A 22,704-nucleotide genomic window follows, 5' to 3' on the forward strand; every position below is an offset into this window, starting at 1 on the left:
AGAGTTGGTTCTTGCCTCCGCTTTGGAGCTAGACCACTGACCTAGAGACTCTTGACACACAATCGTTGCCATACTTTATGACCCGACCCGCTGAGTTGCTCCAGCACCCTGTGTCTATCTTCAGTATAAACCAGCATCTGCAGTTCTTCAATCTCCCCCCCATTCTTCTGCAGTCCTGTAGATACAGGCCTAAGCAAAACACAAAAGTGCTGGAGGCACTCAGCGGGCCAGGCAGCATCTGGGGAGGGAATGGACGAGCGACATTTCGGTGTCAGATCCTTCTTCAGGCTGATGGATCCCGACATGAAACGTCGCCTGTCCATCCCCAGCCCAGATCCTGCCTGACCCACTGAGTTCCTCCAACGCGTTGTGTTTTGCTTAAGATTTTGGCATCTGCAGTCTCTTGTGGTGGTGAATCTGTGGAATTCATTGCCACAGACCATGTGGAGGCCAAGTCAATGGATATTTTTAAGGTGGAGATTGATAGGTTCGTGATTAGTAAGGGCATCAAACGTTACAGGGAGAAGGCAGGAGAATGGGGTGGAGAGAGAAAGATAGATCAGCCATGAGCATTTGATGGCAAGGTAGACTTGATGGGCCAAATGGCCTAATTCTGCTCCTATGTCTGAACATATCCTCATAAATAACCTGCTCATTCCAGGTATTAGTCATTTCCAACCTTCAATCCACTCCAGCTGTTCTCTCAGCAATGCCTAATACAAGGGGCCAGAGGAGGATCCCAGGAATGATTGGGTTAACGTATCATGAGCATTTGATGGCCCTGGGCCTACACTCGCTGGAGTTTAGAAGGATGAAGGGGGATCTCACTGAAACTTACCGAATAATGCAAGGCCTAGATAGAGTGAATGTAGAGAGGATGTTTCCACTGGTGGGAGAATCTAGGACCAGAGGGCACAGCCTCAGAATAAAAGGACGTACCTTTAGAAAGGAGATCAAGAGGAATTTCTTTAGTCAGAGGTTGGTGAATCTGTGGAATTCATTACCACAGAAGGCTGTGGAGGCCAAGTCAATGGATATTTTTAAGGCAGATTGATAGATTCTTGATTAGTACGGGTGTCAAAGGGATATGGGGAGAAGGCAGGAGAATGGGGTTGAGAGGGAAAGATAGATCAGCCATGATTGAATGGGCCGAATGGCCTAATTCTGTTCCTCTAATAACATGAACTTATGGCGCAGCCTCAGAATAAAAGGCGTACCTTTAGAAAGGAGATGAGGAGGAATTTCTCTAGTCAGAGGGTGAAGTCAAATACCTTACAAAGATCCGGGTCAACAGCATCCACCGCCCTAACCTCATCAATCACCTTCATTATACTCTCAAAAACACAATCAAGTTTGGCTCTGCACAAAGTCATGCTGACTCTCCCTAATTAATCCATTCTTTTCCAAATGTGAGTAAATCCCATATCTGAGAATCCCGTGCAACAGCTTTCCTGCCACTGATGCAAGGCTCACCAACCCATTATATGCTGGATTATCCCTATTTCCCATTTTCACTGAAGGAACAATATTGGCTACTCTCCAATCCTCTGGAACCTTGACCGGAGCCACAGAGGATATACAAAGATATTTGTCAAAGTAAAAGATTTTCGTCAGGGAACAAAAATCTGGGTCAACATAACTAATTACTGTGTTTGGCCACGAGTCAAAAATTGGGCGCAATTCTGGAAAAGCAATTATTTAAGACCAATAAACGGTTCTGAAGGCTCAACATCCGTGCACGTGAGCCACTACCCATGTAGGCCAGGAATGTCACGGGTAAATGTGTGCGCAGTAAATTGGCAACACCGTTCAATTGGAGGATGGGGACACAGAGCAAGGTTGGTTTTGCAGCAGCCATTTTACTTGGGTTACTGAGATGTACAATGCTCTGTTTTGTTCTGGCCTTTTCCTACCTCCAGTGTCCCCACCCCACTCTACTTTCAGTCTGAAGAAACCCAATTTCTATTCAACTATTCCTTTTCTCCAGAGATGTTGCCCGACCCACTGAGTTGCTCCTGCACGTTGTCTGTCTTCTGTACAATGTCCGTTGTTGTTTAGTAAACTAGTGTTTAAATACTCTGTTGTCGTTATTGATCTGTGCAACACATAACACAAAGTACAAAAATTAACAATTCCCATTTATATAGCTTTTTGCTGTGGTGGAAAATTTCAAGTTGCTTCACAGTAGCTCAAAAGACGTTTCTATTTTCACACAGTTACATGTATTTCCCCAAAAGCGTTTCATTTTACCTTAGCCGGTTCCATTTCCATAGTCTTATCATGCTCCTTCAGGTCTTCAAAAATCTTGTCAAATTCATTCTTTAGCTGTAAAAAGAAATGAGCAATTCTCATGTGGAGCAGCAAAAGAACAATGATTCTATGTACTTCCCTGGAGTGAAGGAGACGGAGGGAGAACCTGGGCGACACAGTGGCAAGGTGCTAGAGCTGCTGCCTCACAACGCCAGAGACCTGGGTTCAATCCAGACCTCAGGTGCTATCTGTGTGGAGTTTGCATGTACTCCACAAGGAGGTCGACCACTGTTTGGGACAAGGATCATTGGGGCATTCGTCAGGCCTGGATTGCCCGCCAGAGTACCGGGAACCTGCCTGAAGACGGAATCCGCCGAGCCCAGCCCCTGCTCGTCCCTGAGGCCAGAGAGGAGGGTGGAGGGAGTCGGCGACGTCAGTCGCAAGAACAAAGGGTCGGTAAGAAGAACCTTACCTTCTGCGCCCTCAAGATCGGCTGCAGGATCCACCCCTGGGGCACAAAGGCTGAAGGTGGCCGAGCAAGGAGAGGACAACAGTTCACTGGACGATCTGGACAGAAGAGACAGCTGCAAAGGGCCTGCAGCTGGGACTTTGAAAATTGCACCAAAACCAGGTAACTTGAATATATGGTCTCAGTGAACCATCTCTATACACTTTGCACTTATTCTGCCATTGTGTTTATTTATCGTAATAATTTACTGAACTGTATGCAAATAAGAGAATTTCACCTTGGTGCATGTGATAATGAAGAACCATTGTTGATTACTTGATCAGCACGGATGTCAGGGGTTATGAGGAGAATGGGGTTGAGAGGGAAAGATAGATCAGCCATGGTTGAATAGCGGATTAGACTTAATGGGCCAAAAGGCCTAATTCTGCTCCTATAATTTATGAACCATTGAGTTAACAATCATGCCTCAGGAAAGATCAAATATTTTAATTCCATATCAGTTGTAGCTTGGAACAGTGCTCCACTTTTTTAGTTTAGTTTAGTTTAGAGATACAGCACAGAAGCAGGCCCTCTGGCCCACCGAGTCCGCAACGACCAGCAATCCCTGTTACACGAGCACTATCCCACACACCAGGGAAATTCTATGATTTTTTACCGAAGGCCAATTAACCAACAAACCTGTATGTCTTTGGAATATGGGAGGAAACCGGAGCACCCAGAGGAAACCCACACGGTCACAGGAAGAACGTACAATCTCCATACAGGCTCACCCATGGTCAGGATTGAATGCGGGTCTCTGGCGCTGTAAGACAGCAGCTCTACCACTGCGTCACTGTGCCGCTCCACTTGTTTATCAACTTGGTTACAAAATGTGTGTGGAAGTTCCCTGAAGGTGACGTGGCTAATTCGACGAAGGTAACTGAGGAACTGCCGTGTTGAACTAAACGCTCACCTGTTCTGCTGTCATCTGCACTGCTGTGTGCACAGGAGCTTTGTAGCTTGGTCCAGCTCTTGCAGAACCCATTCCAGACCACGCTTCAGCAATCCCGCTGCCTGTTAAGAACATCGAAGGTCAGACTGCTGTACGTCCCACCAATTTGTCTGCATCAACCAAATACAAGTGCTGTCCATAGGCGCAAAGTGCTGGTGTAAGTAACTCAGCGGGTCAGGCAGCATCTCTGCACAAAAAGGATGGGTGACGTTGCAGGTCGGGGCCCTTGCTCAGATTCTGTCCACACTACCACACTACCACACCACGTACTATATCAATTGTTAATAAAAGTTCAGGTTTAGTTTAGTTTATACAGTGCGAAAACAGGCCCTTTGGCCTAATGAGTCTGGGCTGGTCGGTGATCCCTGCACATTGACACTATCCTACACACATTATGGACAATTTTACCAAGCCAATTAACCTACAAACCTGTACACCTTTGAAGCGCGGGATGAAACCGGAGCACCCGGGGAAAACCCATGCGGGTCACTGGGAGAACATACAAACTCCACACAGACAGCACCTGGTGTCAGGATCGAACCTGGATCCCTGGCGCCGCAAGGCAGTAACTCTACCGCTGCGCCATTGTTTATCCTTCCAAAGTTTGGTCATACAACTACAGAAGGGACGGAGACACGTTGAAGGGAGGTGAATAAAATTGCAGAAGGTGCTGATATTCCGAACAGTTTATGATGACGAGGAGGAGGTTTAGTGGGGATGCTTGATGCCTGGGGTAGACGGATAAAGTGTTACTGATTCAACAAGAGCACACCGGAGTTTGAAAACTGTTGAATTTGAGGCACACTGAGAACTTGAATCTGATAAAGGTAAATCTAGTCTAGCACATTATGTTCATAAGTTCTAGGAGCAGAATTAGGCCATTCAGCCCATCAAGTCTACTTTGCCATTTAATCATGGCTGATCCATCTTTAACCCTCAAGCTCATTCTCCTGCCTTCTTCCCGTAGCCCAACACCCTTACCAATCAAGAATCTGACAATCTCCACCCTAAAAATATCCATTGACTCAGCCTCCACACACGTCTGTAATAATGAATTCCACAAATTCCCCACCCTCTGACTAAATAAATTCATCCTCATCTCCTTTCTTAAGCTTCATCCTTTTACTCTGTGGCTGTGCCCTCTGGTCCTTGACTCTCCCACTAGTGGAAACATCCCCTCCACATCCACTCTATCCAGGCCTTTCACTGTTCGGTAAGCTTCAATTAGTTCCCCCCCCCCATCCTTCTGCACTCCAGCAGAAACAGGCCCAGTGCCATCAAACGCTCATTATTGAAGGATTGCTGCAGTGTTGGGGAAGCCACTCTCTGTTGGTCCCGGACTTATCCTCACAGGTTGGAGTGAAAGATCCTAAAAGCTTATTCATGACAGGATTAGTGCTCCGGTCGGTCAACATTAACCACACAACGGACAAATAGAAATAATCTGAGGGTGGAAACTGGTTGCCATCATTGCTACTACAGCGATTCCATTTCAAAATGCCCTAAATTACATAAAGAGATGTAACATCACAATGGGAATTGTGGAACTACAAGTCTGTCTTCCTGTCAGAAGCAGACCTGCAAGAATGCTGGTCAAATAGACTTGTTTTATTGTGGGTTGGGAGCATCAGGACGGGTGATCACCTGTTCATACTAGTTCTGTGTTATCCCACTTTCTCATCCACTCCCCACATGTTAAGGGAAATTTACAGAAGCCAATTAACCTACAAACCTGTACATCTCTGGAGTGAGGGAGGAAACCGGAGCGCCTGGTGAAAACCTGCGCGGTCACAGGGAGAACGGAAAAATTCCGCACAGACAGCTCCCGTAGTCAGGATCGAACCCGGGTCTCTGGTGCTGTGAGGCAGCAGCTCTACCGCTGCGCCACAGTGCCAGGGTCAACTTAAAGACTCCTCACCTGACCAGGGTTTAAGGTTACAACGGCCTGTCAGTCAAGGACCACCCTCCCTCCCTCCCTCCCCCATGGAGTCCGTGGACCGGTGGGATTTTACCTTTGTTGTGCGGCGTCAGTTTGAAGCCGTGAATCTTCAGTTTCTCCAGAACAGCGGCACGGTTTTCCTCTTTGCCCCAGAAGGAAAGCTGCACGGGCATGGTGAACACGTTGTTCGCACCGTACGGGACAACCCTGAGGAGAAAAAAAGAAGACGACATTTCATGGAGGTGGTGATTCATCACAGTCTTCACCCACTCCACCCCCGCATGACCCAAAGATGGCCCCGGAGCGTGGCGATTCTTTGCCTGTGCCACCCTGAGAGGGATCTGCTATCATCCCATACAATCGCTCTACTCTTTTAAACCTTATAGTTTAGAGATACAGCACAGAAACAGGCCCTTCGGCCCGCCGAGTCCGTGCCGACCAGCGATCCCCATACCAGCACTATTCCACACATTAGGGGGCAATTTACAATTTATACCAAAGCCAAATTAATCTACAAATCTTTCGAATGCCGGAGGAAACCGGGGAACCTGGGTTATACCCACGCGGTCACAGGGAGAATGTACAAACTCCGTTCAGGCAGCACCCGTAGTCAGGATCGAACCCGGGTCTCTGGCGCTGTAATGAAGCAACTCCACCGCTGCACCACTGTGTCGCTCGTTTATCCTACCTGGGAGCAGCGCAGCATTTCTAAATGTTCTATAAATGCTGAGACTGATGTTCGGCACTCTGTATTTTCCGCTTTGCTCTACATGTTGTACTGGAGTTTGACTTGATTGTATTTATGTACAGTGTATTTGATCTGTTTGGATGGATCCACTAGTGGGAGAGTCTAGGACCAGAGGCACAGCCTCAGAATAAACAGACATACCTTTAGAGAGGAAATGAGGAGGAATTTATTTAGTCAAAGGTGGTGAATCTGTGGAGTTCATTGCCACAGACGGCTGTGGAGGCCAAGTCATTGGGTATTTTGTAAGCGGGGATTGGCAGGTTCTTGATTAACGAGGGTGTAAAAGGTGACGGGGAAAAGGGAGAAGAATGGGGTTGAGAGGGAAAGACAGATCAGCCACGACTTGGTGAGCTGAATGGCCCAATTCTGCTCCTATGACTTATGAACTTAGCATGCAAAACAATGCTTTTCACTGCACCTCAGTACACTTGGCAATAATAAACCTAAAACCTAAACCATTCGCCCAGCCAGTGACTGAAATGGCACTGTTAGTAGAACCGCAGCCGACAGCAAATCTGCAGCGTTGCAACCAAGCACGGAAACGCGTCCAGACGCTGCAGGAACCCCCCTCTGTGAATGTACGACGCTCCAAACTCCGCGTCAGGCTGCGGGGCGTCAGCACCAGTAGAACAATCGCCACGGGACTGAGATCATTACCTCTCCCTCCCTCCCTCAGCACCCACCACTGCAAAGTTAATTTCTCAACTCCGTGCGGCAGCCGCCAGTCCCGTGGTGCAACAGTCCCGTGGTGCAGACACAGTCCCGTGGTGCAGCAACAGTCCCGTGCTGCAGCCCCGTGGTGCAGACAGTCCCGTGGTGCAGACGCAGTCCCGTGGTGCAGACGCAGTCCCGTGGTGCAGACGCAGTCCCGTGGTGCAGACGCAGTCCCGTGGTGCAGACGCAGTCCCGTGGTGCAGTCACAGTCCCGTGCTGCAGTGACAGTCCCGTGGTGCGACAGTCCCCTAGTGCAGCGGCAGTCCCGTGGTGCAGCGACAGTCTCCTAGTGCAGCGGCAGTCCCGTGGTGCAGCGACAGTCCCGTGGTGCAGCGACAGTCCCGTGGTGCAGCGACAGTCCCGTGGTGCAGCGACAGTCCCGTGGTGCAGCGACAGTCCCGTGGTGCAGCGACAGTCCCGTGGTGCAGACACAGTCCCGTGGTGCAGACACAGTCCCGTGGTGCAGACACAGTCCCGTGGTGCAGACACAGTCCCGTGGTGCAGCGACAGTCCCGTGGTGCAGCGGCAGTCCCGTGGTGCAGCGGCAGTCCCGTGGTGCAGCGGCAGTCCCGTGGTGCAGCGGCAGTCCCGTGGTGCAGCGGCAGTCCCGTGGTGCAGACACAGTCCCGTGGTGCAGCGACAGTCCAGAGTTGTATTTTTCAAAATGTCAGCGCCGCGGGGACTCAGCAAAACAAATAATAATGCTGAAGATTAATTGTGCAAACCAAGGAGGCAAGCTGCCACCAGGCAGCTTAATGCTGATGTGGAGATGGAACGAGGAAGCATTCCCGATGGAGCAGCCTGGCAGAGTTATTGTCAGACTGTACATTTCTCCTATTTAAAATTTCAGCATTTCAATTTGATCCCCCGAAGCAGGCATGACTAATATAATGAGTCGAGAGCCCGATTTCCTTCACGATTCAGTTCAGTAGAAAAGAAAATCAGATGAACGATAAACAGACGACCGATTTGTTGCCAAAGTGTAGGAAAATAACTGCAGATGCTGGTACAAATCGAAGGTATCACAAAATGCTGGAGTAACTCAGCAGGTCAGGCAGCATCTCAGGAGAGAAGGAATGGGTGACGTTTCGGGTCGAGACCCTTCTTCAGACTGAATGCCCCATGTATGCCCCGACACTGTCCTCCACATCAGACACAAAGGACGAGTTCTACGAGCACCTCGCATCCATCATCAGCAGCATCCCCAGCAAGGAAGAACTTGTTCTCTTGGGCGACTTCAACGCCAGAGTGGGCGCAGACCACGAATCGTGGTCTTCCTGCCTTGGGCAGTTTGGTGTGGGCAAAATGAATGAGAACGGACAGCGACTGCTCGAGCTGTGCACTTACCATGACCTGTGCATCGCCAACTCATACTTCCAGACAAAGCCCCAGCACAAGGTATCCTGGAGGCACCCACGCTCAAAGCATTGGCACCAACTGGATCTGATCCTAGTCAGACGTGCCGCCCTCAAGAACGTTCTCCACACACGCTCCTACCACAGTGCGGACTGCCACACAGACCACTCCTTGGTGTGTTGCAAGATCAGGCTGCAACCAAAGAGGTTCTACCGTACCAAGAAGCAGGGGAACCCCCGCATCGATGTCAGCAAGATGCCCCATCCAGACCTCGTGCAACAGTTTGCAGAGGCTTTTGAGAGAGAACTTGGCACCTCGTGTCCTGGAGACTCTGCAACAGAGAAGTGGGAAACTCTGTGGGACACCATGACCGCACAGCCTTGGCTAGCTTTGGGAAGAAGACCTCGAAGACACACGACTGGTTTGAGGCCAAGTCGACCGAGATGACTCCCGTCATCGAAGCCAAGCACGCCGCCCTAGCCGAGTACAAGCGGTCAGCCAACGAGAAGAACCTGCAGATCCTCAGGGCTGCCAGGAGCAGGGCTCAGCAGACTGCCAGACGTTGCGCCAATGAGTACTGGACACAGCTTAGTGAGGACATCCAGACGGGCGCCATAACAGGGAACATCAGGGGAATGTACAATGGCATTAAGAAGGCACTAGGACCAGTCCAGAGCAAGACAGCCCCCCTCAAATCCTCCACTGGGAAAGTAATCACAGACAAATGTCAGCAGATGGAGAGATGGGTGGAACACTACTCCGACCTCTACTCGAGAGAGAACACGGTGTCCCCCTCAGCCCTTGACGCCATTGAGTGACTGCCGACCATGGATGAGTTTGATGGAGAGCCGACGGTAGAAGAGCTCAGCAAGGCCATTGACAGCCTGCCCTCAGGCAAGGCCCCAGGCAGCGACAGGATTCCCCCTGACCTGATGAAGCACTGCAAGACTACCTTACTGCTTCCTCTGCATGAAGTCCTCTGCCAGTGCTGGCAAGAAAGAGCTATACCGCAGGACATGAGGGATGCCACGATCATTACCCTCTACAAGAACAAGGGCGAGAGAAGCGACTGCAACAACTACAGAGGCATCTCCCTCCTCAACATCGTCGGCAAGGTCTTTGCTCGGGTCATCTTGATCCGCCTGCAGAAGACATCCTCTATGGAGAGCTGACATCTGGGAGGAGAACCATCGGCCGCCCCCAGCTACGTTACAAGGATGTCTGCAAGAGAGATTTGAAGGCGCTCGACATCGATGTGGAGTCCTGGAAGAGCCTTGCAGCTGACCGCACGAGGTGGAGAGGTACCCTGAACCAACATCTCAAAACGGGGGAAGAGAAACTGATGAACGCAGCGGCAGACAAGCGGGCACGCAGAAAGGAGCGCAGCAACTTCAACAGACCAGAGACCACACACAAATGTGACCTTTGCGTCAGAGACTGTCACTCCCGCATTGGTCTCTTCAGCCACACGCGATGCTGCTCTAGCCGAGGTGTGGAGCAAGCAGCTAACAACTAGGATGCATCACCCATGGTCAGCCATGACTGAGGGGGGGCCTACTACTAACTTTCCCTGTAAGCTATTCTCCCCACAGATCCATTCATAGACTCAACATTCTGCCATTCACCTGCACACAATTGGCAATTAATAGCAACCAATAAACCTGCCAATTTGAACTGTGAAAATTCCAAATCTTATTGCCAAGTTCAGCATGGCACCATGTTTAAAAAAGGTGCGACTGAGATTCACAAGTCTTTCATAGAGTCACATAGCACGAAAACAGGCCCTTCGACCCAGCATGTCTAGGCCGACCAACATGCCCCATCTACACTAGTCCCACCTGCCTGCGTTTGTCCCATATCCCTCTAAACCTTTCCTATCCATTTACCTGTGCAAATGTAGTTTAAATGTTGGTATAATTTCTGCCTCAACTACCCTTCCTCCGGCAGCTCATACGATGTACCCTCCACCCTCTGTGTGAAAAAGCTTCCACTCAAATGTCTTTCAAATCTTTCCCCATCTCACGTTCAACCTATATCCTCTGGGTAAAAGACTATCTATTCACCTCATGATTTGATATACCTCTATAAGATCACTGCTTTTAGATCACTGCTATAGATCGCCACCATAAGATCGCTGCCTTAACATTGCCTCTCATCCCCCTGCACTCCAAGGAATAAAGTCCTAGCCTGCCCAACCCCTTCCCTGAGCTCAGGCCCTCAAATCCTGGCCACATCCTCACACTTCACAAAATGCAGCACCTCGCACTTAACAACATTAACCCTGTGCGTCAGCCAAGTGCGTTCCTCGACAATGGGCGTCTCCCAGGAATGAAGATGTCGACTCACCCCTCGATCTTCGCCAGCTTGTTATCCAGGACGAAGGCCAGTGGTGCTGCCAGCTCGCGTTTGATGTGTCCCACCTGTATGCCGTTCACATTATTCACTTGGACCGCATTGCAGTCATAATGATTGTTCGGATCCCGCTGAAGTGCAACCATTTCATTATTGCTCACCTGCCAACAACATTAAAAGCAAGTTAACAGCCAAGCAACCCCATAATATTTAGGCCTCAAACACAATAACCACAATCTGTCAGCAAATACATCAACATCCTCAGTGGGTGCTTCCTACAACAACCAACACATTATGCAAACTATTCTCCCTCTCTTTCAGGTGCCCCACCCGAGTGCACATCCATTTTTCTTACTGCCCTGTTCCCTTCCCACCAGCTCCATGTCCCCCTATTCCCTCTCTCTGGTGTTACAATTCATTCCTCTTCGCTCCTTATCTGACACCCTTGTATCTTCCCGCCTCCTTTTGTTACGCTTTTTGCTTATTATTTTTAATAGCTTGATTTCCACATTTAAATCAATTCTTCAACAAGTTAATAACCTTCATAAGTGAAGGTAGCACTGTGGTATAAGTTATAATTATGTTTTTGCACTCATTTCTTGTTTTTGCCTCTTTTCTTTCGCAGACTTTGTGTGTGACGTGTATGATTTGCGTTTATGTGTTTGTCTGAATCTATGTCCCCACAAAGAACATGGACACAGACATTTGGACCCATCCCCCTTGGAGTATTATGTTCAGTTTAGGTTACCCTGCCAAAGGAAGGGTGTCGTTAAGCTGCAAAAGTGCAGAGAAGTTTTACGAGGATGTTGCCAAGACTTGAGGGCCTGAGCTATAGGGAAAGGTTGGGCAGGTTAGGACTTTATTCCTTGGAGCGCAGGACACTGAGAGGTGATCTTATAGAGGAGTATAAGATCATGAGGGGAATAGATGAGGGCGAATGCACAGTCCTTTGCCTAGAGTAGGGGAATCAAAAACCAGAGGACATAGTGCCCGAGGGGCATTTGTTCACAGAGAGTGGTGGGTACATGAAGCTACAGAGGAGACAGTTGAAACAGGTACTCAAAATCATTTTACAAACTTTTGGATAGGTACATGGATAGGAAAGGTTTCGACGAATAAGGGCCAAATGCGGGCAGATGGGACTAGCGTAGATGGGGCATCTTGGTTGGATTGGGCAAATTGGGCTGAAGGGCCTGTTTCCATGCTGTGTAACTCTTTAAATTTTACATTGTAGCTGTGCCTTACCGTACTAGTCCATTTGACAATAAACGTGACGTGACTATAACTTAAATACAGGTTAGTACCATCACAACAGGGTGGGAGAAAGAGACCTTACCACACCAGTATAATAACGCAATCCAACTATATTTCCTCGGAGGTTCCCAAATAAGACGGCGGTGTCCAGATCCTCATCTGCTGCTGCCCCTGTGTCATCTGCAAGTGTGCGATTTATCATCTGGGACAACGTCTCCTCCGGATCCACAGCAAAGATATAACTTCCATCGGTGAAGCGAGAGGCAGCTTGTCCCCCCAGGTACTGGGAACTGTACCAATTCCGCCAGGACAGCATGCTACAGAAAGAAAAGCAACACCAGCCATACACTGGAATTTAGAAGGAAGAGAGGGGATCTTATCGAAACATATAAGATTATTAAGGGGTTGGACACATTAGAGGCAGGAAACATGTTCCCAATGTTGGGGGAGTCCAGAACAAGGGGCCACAGTTTAAGAATAAGGGGTAGGCCATTTAGAACTGAGATGAGGAAAAACCTTTTCAGTCAGAGAGTTGTGAATCTGTGGAATTCTCTGCCTCAGAAGGCAGTGGAAGCCAGTTCTCTGAATGCATTCAAGAGAGAGCTAGATAGAGCTCTTAAGGATAGTGGAGTCAGGAGGTATGGGGAGAAGGCAAGAATGGGGTACTAATTGAGAATGATCAGCCATGATCACATTGGATGGCGGTGCTGGCTCGAAGGGCCGAATGGCCTCCTCCTGCACCTATTGTCTATTGTCCTGTGGGAATGGGGCATTTAAAAGCACGGTTTATCAACACCTGAGGTGAACCCTTTTACCACAAGCCGCAGGAAGCAGCAGCAACTCTGCTGCACGGTGGCACAGCTGGTAGAGCCGCTGCCTCACAGCGAGCGCCAGAGACCCGGGTGCTGTCGGTGCGGAGTTTGTACGTTCTCCCTGTGACCATGTGGATTTCCTCCGGGTGTTTCCAGTTTCCTCCCACATCCCAAAGACATGCTGGTTTGCAGATTAATTGGCCTGGTAAAATTGCCCCTAATGTGTGGGGAGTAGATAACATCGAATTGGTGTGAATAGGTGATCAATGGTTGGTGTCGACTCAGTGGGGCAAAGGGCCTGTACCATGCTGTATTTCTAAGCTAAGCTAAATTGTAATGCAAGGAGTGCATGAGAAAATGGGATAAGATGGACCTAGTGTGAACTTGGTCGACGTGGATTCAATGGACTCAAGGGCCTATTTCCATGCTGTATCTGTAAACTATATATTGACCTAAAATCCTTGATCGATGTTCGGAATGTACTCATTGGGCCGAAAGACCTGTTTCCATGCCGTATCCCTAAATTAAATTAATCCTTTACTGCATGCATCATAAAACCTGCAACATCTCATAAATCTGTTTCAATACATGACCTGTAATCTGCTCTGTCTTTAGCTGGTAACATCCCACAGAATGTTTTGAGCAACCAAGATACTTGACTCAGATTAGGAGATAGTTCAACCCACTCCCTTGTTATTTGACCAGTCGACCCAGGACACTTGTCACATTTTGGCTTTCCCCGAGAATAAATTATTCCAAAATGGGAAAATAACATTGATGCATCTCTAGACAGCTCAGATTACCGAAAGGTTGCCCGTTTGTCAAATGAGATATTTCCTGTTAAATCCTACACAAGGATTAAAACACAATTATTACATAAATATGCTTTTATACATAAATCGTAGACTGCACAAGACAGAAATGATATTTCATCCATGCAATGAGTATCACAATCTCATTCAATGTCTCAACTTGGCTTCCAAAGTTTTTGAAATCATTTTAAATGCTCTCTTTCATGCTCCATTCTAAGATTCCTAACTCTTTAAGAAAACCATGATCATCCATCTGTACCAACTTCTACTCTGCAGAAGGCACAATAACTTGAAAGCTTGTACCACCAGATTCAAGAACATTTCCTTCCCTGCTGTTATCAGACTCTTGAATGGACCAAGCCTTGAATAAGCCAAGGAAGCATTTCTGTTCTCCCAATCTACCTTTTTGCAGCTCTGGCACTTTTTTAAAATCTGCACTTTCTCTGTGGCTGTAACACTATACACTCTTTTTCGTTTATCTTTTTGCACTCCCTGCAGTAGTTTAGTTTTAGTTTAGTTTATTGTCACATGCAATGAAGTTCAGTGAAAAGCTTTTTGTTGTGTGCATTCTAGTCATCGGAAAAACTAGACATGATTTCAATCCAGCCATCCACAGTGTACAGGATAAAGAGAATAACGTCTGGTGCAAGGTAAAGTCCAGTAAAGTCAGATTAAAGACAGTCTGAGGGTCTCCACTGAGGTTGATGGTAGCTCAGGACTGCTCTGTAGTTGATGATAGCATGGTTGAGTTGCATGATAACAGTTGGGAAGAATCCGTTCCTGAATCTGGAGGTATGCATTTTCACATTTCTGTACCTCTTGCCTGTACTCGCGTATGGTATGAAGTTCCTGGATAGCATGCCAAACAAAGTTTTTCACTGTAGATACACACAAAGTACAGGAGTAATTCAGAAGGTCAAACAGCATCTCTGGAGAAAAGGAATAGGTAACGTTTCGGGTCGAGAACCTTCCACAGACTGAGCAAGTCATATGTTTTTCACTGTATTGAGTTAGATATAGCTCTTAAGGCTAAAGGAATCAAGGGATATAGTGAGAAAGCAGGAACGGGATACTGATTTTGGATGATCAGCCATGATCATGTTGAATGGCAATGCTGGCTCAAAGGGCCAAATGGCCTACTCCTGCACCTATTTTCTATGTTTTTTTCTTGGTACACATGATAATAATAAACAAAACCGTTATACACTTCAAATTCCTAGGAGTCAATATCACCAACAACTTCTCCTGGACCACCCATATTGAAGCAATGCCCAAGAAAGCACACCAACGCCTCAACTTCCTTAAAAGGCTTAGGAAGAAGGGTCTCGACCCTAAACGTCACCCATTCCTTCTCTCCTGAGATGCTGCCTGACCTGCTCCAGGCATTTCGTGAAAATAGGAAGTTTGGTATGTCACCAACTTCTACATATGCACGTTAGAAGGCATTTTATCAGGATGCACCACAGCTTGGTTTGGGAACAGCTCCATCCAAGACTGCAAGAAATTGCAGCGAATTATGGACGCAGCCCAGACCACCACACAAACCAACCTCCCTTCCACTGACTCCATTAGCAGGCCCTTCGGCCCAACTTGTCCACACAGGACATGTCCCAGCTATAGTCCCACCTGCCCGCGTTTGGCCCCTATCCCTCCAAACCTGTGCTATCCATGTACCTGTCCAACTGTTTATTAAATGTTGGGATAGTCCCTGCTTCAACTACATCCTCTGGCAGCTTGTTCCATACACCCACCACCCTTTGTGTGAAAATGTTACCCCTCTGATTCATATTAAATCATTTGCCCTTCACCTTAAACCTATGCCCTCTGGTCCTCGATTCACCTACTCTGGGCAAGAGGCTCTGTGCATCTACCCGATCTATGCCTCTCATGATTTTATACACGGTCCTTTTAAATGTCACCAGGTATATCCAATCACATGGAACACATTGTGTATTTTTGTTACCATTGTATTCATGATTTTGTTCTATGTATGAATCCCAAGCTAATTACACCTTCTTGGAGATGCTGCCTGACCCTCGAAGTTACTCCAGCTCTTTGTATCTTTTTTGGAAAACCAGCATCTACAATTCCTTGTGTCTACACTTTCTTGAGTGTTGGTATCACTACGAAAAGACACACAACAGCCCAACCATAGTGCCGAATAGCATCACAAAACTGAGCATATTCATACAGTGTGGAAACAGCCTCTTCGACCCAACTTGACCAACATGTCTCATTTACACTAGTCCCACCTGCCAGTGTTTGGCCCACATCCCTCTAAACCTATCTATCCATGTACCTGTCCAAATGTTTCTAAAACCTTGCGATAGTTCCTGCCTCAACTACCTCCTCCGGCAGCTCGTCTTTGCAACTCACCACCCTTTGTGTAAAAAAAAGTTACCCCTCAGGTTCCTATCAAACCATTCCCCTCTCACCTTAAACCTCTGTTTTCCTCTGATTCTCGATCCCAAAGCAAGTAGATTAAAAACTGTTATGTGGTCTACGTTTAACTCAATCAATGGGGAAAGAGAAACAACAATCTTCTGGATAATAGATTTTAAGGTTTGCAGATTTTAAGGTTAACTCAGAATCTGATGGATATTCTGGGCTCCAGCTGACCCACTGATCCATTTCTCCAGTCGTGATTAAAAGGCAACTTTAAACCACACTAGGTGAAAGATCGCTCTGTTTCCCCAAATTAATTTGAAGTGAAGTGATGCTAACAGGAAATGCTGCCCCTCCACTTCCCTCCCATTAAAAACAAACCCTTTCATTCACTGAACCAGGGCCCACAACAACAAGGCGATGACTGGGCAGGCGTTGTTGCCCGCCCCCCCCCTGGTTCTACCTCCCTTATATAACCGACGAAAGCACCAAAGCAAGAGCACGCTGTGAAGGCTCTGACAGTATTATGTCTGCAACAGGACACTTGCAGCTAGATTATACACAGCTCTCTGGTCTGCAGCCCAGTCCTCACGCAAACGTTTTAAAAGCAAAACGCAGCTCTTAAACCGCAGCTCGCACATGAAAATCGGTTCACTACCTCTGCGTACAAAGGATAAGTCTTCAGCACAAAATCAAACCGTTCCCCCCTTGTCAGTGATTCTCCAAACACAAAAGGCCCGACGTGCGGCGGCGGCGCCGGAGCTCCTGGCCAGCCTCCTTTCACTTTCACATTGGCAGGCGACGCCGCCGCTGACTGACAGCGCCCTCAGCCACACAACGACGGCCCCTCGCACAGCCCGGCCTATGGGAGCCGGCGGGGGGCGGGACCAGTGCGGCGCCGGCCAATCGGAGACGAGCTGCCATTCCCGCCGCCCAGCTCAAGGTGGGACGTTGACAAGGGTCAATATTATGAAACATGATCAACATTTGCCAACCTGCTCATTTTTTTTACCTGACTTGACAGCTGTTTTCAACCTGCCTGCTGATCCACATTGCAGGGAAAAGACACTGCAATGTTTAGATTTGTTTTTAATTTCTACTGAGTTGTTGTTTTTTATTGGGGGGGGAGGGGGGGAATAGGTTTATTAGACAATAGGTGCAGGAGTAGGCCATTCGGCCCTTCGAGCCAGCACCGCCATTCAATGTGATCATGGCTGATCATTCTCAATCAGTACCCCGTTCCTGCCTTCTCCCCATACGCCCTGCCTCCGCTATCCTTAAGAGCTCTATCTAGGTCTCTCTTGAAAGCATTCAGAGAACTGGCCTCCACTGCCTTCTGAGGCAGTGAATTCCACAGATTTACAACTCTCTGACTGAAAAAGTTTTTCCTCATCTCTGTTCTAAATGGCCTACCCCTTATTCTTAAACTGTGGTCCCTTGTTCTGGACTCCCCCAACATTGGGAACATGTTTCCTGCCTCTAACGTGTCCAATCCCTTAATAATCTTATATGTTCCAATAAGATCCCCTCACAGTAGCGCAGCGTTAGAGTTACTGCCTTAGTGCGGCAGAGACCCGGGTTCAAATCTGAGTACGGGTGCTGTCTGTACGAAGTTTGTACATTCTCCTTATGACCGCTTGAGTTTTCTCTGGGTGCTCCAGTTTCCTCCCACATTCCAAAGACACGCAGGCTTGCAAGTTAATTGGCTTCTGTAAATTGTCCCCAGTGTGTAGGATCGGACGAGTGTACGGGTGATTGCTGATGAGCGCGCTGACGTAGTGGCCTTGAGGGCCCGTTTCTACGCTGCATCTCTAAACTAAGAATTCTTGAGTGTTTTCATTTGTGTTCTATTCATACAGATGTTTTTAATAGCTTATCTGCAAACAAAGATAATTCCTATTCAGGAAATTGAAGTTTCATGATATATGGCATCCAGATTCAAACCAGGGGTGCCCTGGCTTTGAAAAAAATGTGCTGTCTTTCAATTGTCGACATAAAAACAAATGTTTCACCATGATAACGGCAATATTTATTTCCTATGAGAGAGCATGCTTGAAGTACAGAGTTTAAATAAGTGGGGAATACATGAGATTTCTGAACATGGTGTGCTGATTATGGCCATAAATTCAGACCAAATACTAACAATAATGCTGTTACATTGGACATTACATGTTCACTTTTAGCATCGGAGTTGCATCCAAACCAACCCGCGGCTTTGTTGTGGGTGGGGATCTTAATGAATCTTCATTAAATCTGCGGATTTGGCTCAATTAAACAAAAAGAGAAACAAGTTAATACCTGAACCAGACATTACATAATCACAGCATGCACAATTAATATTTTCTGTCTATGTATCTAGTCCTAGACAAAGTCACATTTAACTTAATGGTTGCTAACTTTTGTGTCAATGGAAATATTTTCCCATATTTCATTTAACATAAACCTTTGTAATTTCGATCATCACTTCTGAACTTCTCTTTAACCTTGTTCATACGTTTCTCCAAACTCTCTCCATGCTGGCAATCATAACGTATGCCACAAAGCTCTGCGGGGAGGAATATCGGCAAGCTCTTCCTTTTCCCCTCTCCTCCAGAGTGAGCCCCACTCAGACTGGAAGAACACTGCCTCATATTCCGCTTGGGTGCCTTACAACCCAACCATGTGAACATTGACCACCGGTTTCAAGTAATACCCCCTACCTTTCCTCTGCCCCATCCACACCAGTGTGCACCTTCGCTCCACCATGCCAGGCACGCTGCTCCTTTCCCCCATGTATGTCACCTCATCCCCATTCCTATCTCTCATTTAAACCCCTCTTTCCCCTCCCCCCTGTTCTCCCACCCATATCCTTCCCTCCAGCATTAAATTGCTCTCCTTCTTTAACTAACACCCTTTTCTCTCCTTTTCACCTCTAGTCTTTGTCACCTCCAACCATCTGCCAATCACTCCCCCCCCCCCCCCCCATGCATATCTACCTATCACTTGCCAGGCTTTCCCTCCCTGCCCACTCCACTTCTCTTTTCCACCTTCTTCCCCCCTCATTTCAACAGTCTGACAAAGAGCCCTGACCCAAAACGTCGCCAGTCCATTCCCTCCGCAGATATTGCCCGAGCCTCTGATTTCCTCCAGCACTGTGTCTTTTCGTAGGATTGGGTAATGAAGAAATCGAGAGCATAGGTTTAAGGTAGGAGGGGAAATGTTTAATAGGAACCAGAAGGACAAGTATTTCACACGTAGGGTGGTACATATATGGAATAAGTTGCCAGAGGAAGTGGTTAAGGCAGGTACAATGACAAAAGATATTTGGACAGGTACATGGACAGGAGAGGGTGAAAGAAATATGGGTCAAATGCAGACAAATGGCACTAGCTTAGATGGGCATCTTGGGCAGCATTAATAAATTGGGTCTGTTTCCATGCTGTATGACTCTTATGTACGGCAAGGTGGTGCAGCGGTAGAGTTGCCGCCTTGCAGCGAATGCAGCACTGGAGATCCGGGTTCGATCCCGATTACGGGCGCTGTCTGTATGAAGTTTGTACGTTCTCCGCGTGACCTGCATGGGTTTTCTCCGAGATCTTCGGTTTCCTCCCACACTCCAAAGACGTACAGGTATGTAGGTTAATTGGTTTGGTAAATGTAAAAATTGTCCCTAGTGTGTGTAAGATAGTGTTAATGTGCGGGGATCGCTGGTCGGCACGACCCGGTGGGCCGAAGGGCCTGTTTCCGTGCTGTATCTCTAAACTAAACTTATGACCAAGTCTTCAATGCCAAAGTCATCCATTAAAGAACTCAAGAAGAATTGTTTCCTACTTCTTCCTGACTTCAATAAATTGTCCTCTAACTAAGGACAAGAACTAAGAATGCACAAGCTATTTCTAATTAATAAATTCTCCTCAGCAGTTAGCCCAGGTCAGATAGACATACAGTTCTAATTTAGTAAGTAAGCATCCCAACTGCCAGGTCACAGTCTGAGCAATGCCAAAGGAATCATACAACCGTAGCCATAGTCATACAGGACGGAAACAGATCCTTCAGCCCAACTTGCCCAAGATGCCCCATCTACACGAGAACCACCTGTTTGGATCACATCCCTCTGAATGATTCCTTTCCATATGTACCTGTCCAAATATTATTTTAATATTGTTATGATACGTGCCTCAACTACCTCCTCTGGTAGATCATATACCCACCACCCTCTGTACAAAGGCGGATCACCCTCTGAGTGAAAGGATTTATTCACAAAATGCTGGAGTAACTCAGCAGGTCAGGCAGCATCTCGGGAAAGAATGAATAGGTGATGTTTCGGGTCGAGACCCTTCTTCAAACCGAAGAAGGGTCTCGACCCGAAACATCACCCATTCCTTCTTTCCCGAGATGCTGCCTGACCTGCTGAGTTACTCCAGCATTTTGTGAATAAATACCTTCGATTTGTACCCTCATTTGCAGTTATTTTCTTATACTCTGAGTGAAAGGAGATCAGATAGTAGTTATAAACATTTGAAGAGCTCTGTCTGGAGATATTCTACTGCTTAAACAATTAGAGTTCTAATTGACAAGATTATTTTGTTGAAAAGATTTACTGTATTATACCTCTTGCTTTTTAGCAAATCCAAATCTGCAATCAATCTGACTATTAGTTCTTTCCAAGAGATCTCTGGTCATATCTGCATCCTATAAAATGAAAGAAATAAGGTAAAAGGATAGCACAATATATCAGAGTATATCAAATATCTAGGCACTGGCAAAAAAACTGAAAGCCAGAAAGATTAAATTGATTAGAATGTGTCAGAATAAATACAATGACCTTTTCCTCACCTTTAACAATTTTATCACTTTGTAACTTCCTACTATTGTGGACACAATGAATTGCAGATGCTGGTTTACAAAGAAAAGACACAAAGTGCTAGAGTAATTCAGTGGGTCAGGCAGACTCTCTGGAGAACATGGTTCGGATCCTATGTATGTTCTCCAGAGATGCTGCCTGACCTGCTAATTTACTCCAACACTGTAACTTTCTGCTAAATCTTCCTGCCTTAATATAAATCCCTTTCACTGCATCATCCTGCAGACTTGGCTGGCTTAAAGTCATCCATCTCCCGATGATAAATGCTGGAAGTTATTATGCCCTTCAGGCCTCCCTTCCCTTAACAATCTGCAGCCTCAATCACCCTGTGTTTTGTGATCCAATCCTCCTTTCCTACTTTCCAATGTTAGTCGTGTCCTCTAAAATTAATCTAGGCCCTTCACGTGGTTTGATCATATTTTCAAGAGATGTACGCATGTAGAAATACAATCCTAGCATTGGTTCAATGGTGCTTTATTGTCTCACGTGCGAAGTACAAACCCACAGTCAAATTATTTTCTTACAAACAGTCCAGTAGAGTATTGCAATACCATCCCTGATTAGCAATTGTATAGAAATAGTCCACTGATCCTGCGTGCTAGAGGGGCCATGTTTTAACGCCATTTTCCATGTCCTGTCCATGCTCCAGTTGTTAAGAGTGGGGCTTAATGCAGGCAGGCCCCAGGCTACAGCTGTTGTCTTCCTTGGTCGACCTGCAAACCAACATCGTCCCTTCGTCCAGCCGCATAATATAAATCACAGCAGTGCGTCCACTGCGTCTACATCCTGGGATCAAAATACAGCTGCTCCTCAGCTTCTGATGGGGTTCCGTTCTGAGAAATCCATCGGAAACCGAAAGCATTGTAAGTCGTAATGCATTGTAATACACGCGAGTATGTGGCCAGAAGCGAGCGGCGGCTCGCTACGGGTCACTGCCGTGTGCACCATCGCAAAGTCGGACTATCGCAAGTCGAAACATCGTAAGCCGGGGAGCTAGAAATCTAGGTACCTAGGTATCTAGAAATGGAGAGTTTAAAGTTTCATTCGCTCACTTATTCAAAGATTGCTTCAGCAAGGGTATTGATAAGTTTGCATCAGTCATTCTCCTTTACCAGTTGAAGCACAGAATATCAGAGTGGAGGGCATGGATCATACTAAACATGTTTAAATTACTAGTTACCACAGGTCTAGAACTACTGCATACAGTTCTGATTACTATATTACAAGGATAATGAAACCTCAAGAAGGTGTACCAGGTAGGTTTACGAAGACATTGCTGGGGCAAGATAACTTTTGCTATGAGGAAACATTGGGCAGAACGGATGAATTTTGTTTTGAACAATGACAGTTGAGATAGAAAGGACCTAATTTCCTTAAGAGAGAAATTAATAACCAAAGGTTACTGACCAAATGATTGGGAGAGGCATGAACAGGAGAATTCATGGCGGTGCAGCAGTAGAGTTGCTTCCTTTACAGCACCAGAGACCCAAGTTCGACCCTGACTATGGGTGCTATCTGTACGGAATTTGTACGTTCTCTCCGTGACTATGTGGGTTTTCTGTTTTCTCCCACACTTCAAAGACATGCAGGTTTGTAGGTTAATTTGGCTTCAGTAAAGTTGTGAATTGTGTGTAGGATAGTGTTAGTGTATGGGGATCATTGGTCGGCACGGTCTCGGTGGGGCGAAGATCCTGTTTCCGCACTGTATCTCTAAACTAAATTAAACTAAGCTAAACACTCCAAAAAGTGGTGGAGTTAAAGTACACAATGTCTGATAGC

At 46.9% G+C, this 22,704-nt stretch overlaps 2 protein-coding genes across 4 annotated transcripts in view; both read right to left on the reverse strand.

Annotated features, from left to right (window-relative positions):
- The window catches only part of hltf (helicase-like transcription factor), a 53,067-nt gene extending 36,194 nt beyond the window's left edge, over positions 1 to 16,873 (reverse strand). For all 3 annotated transcript variants that reach the window (XM_078410445.1, XM_078410444.1, XM_078410443.1), the window contains exons 1-6: positions 16,741 to 16,873; positions 12,156 to 12,390; positions 10,814 to 10,980; positions 5,723 to 5,856; positions 3,672 to 3,772; positions 2,251 to 2,325 (exon numbers count right to left, since the gene is read on the reverse strand). In XM_078410445.1, coding sequence (XP_078266571.1) covers positions 2,251 to 2,325; positions 3,672 to 3,772; positions 5,723 to 5,856; positions 10,814 to 10,980; positions 12,156 to 12,389 — 711 coding nt within the window. In that variant the 5' untranslated portion in view covers position 12,390; positions 16,741 to 16,873. The remainder of the gene's footprint in view (positions 1 to 2,250; positions 2,326 to 3,671; positions 3,773 to 5,722; positions 5,857 to 10,813; positions 10,981 to 12,155; positions 12,391 to 16,740) is intronic.
- Positions 16,874 to 18,125: 1,252 nt separating this feature from the next.
- The window catches only part of tmem145 (transmembrane protein 145), a 41,555-nt gene continuing 36,976 nt past the window's right edge, over positions 18,126 to 22,704 (reverse strand). The window contains exons 15-16 of the mRNA XM_078410157.1: positions 20,673 to 20,753; positions 18,126 to 18,347 (exon numbers count right to left, since the gene is read on the reverse strand). Of these exons, the coding sequence (XP_078266283.1) occupies positions 18,330 to 18,347; positions 20,673 to 20,753 (99 nt within the window). The 3' untranslated portion in view covers positions 18,126 to 18,329. The remainder of the gene's footprint in view (positions 18,348 to 20,672; positions 20,754 to 22,704) is intronic.

Source organism: Rhinoraja longicauda, chromosome 13, assembly GCF_053455715.1.
Source record: "Rhinoraja longicauda isolate Sanriku21f chromosome 13, sRhiLon1.1, whole genome shotgun sequence".
Lineage (NCBI taxonomy): Eukaryota > Metazoa > Chordata > Chondrichthyes > Rajiformes > Arhynchobatidae > Rhinoraja > Rhinoraja longicauda.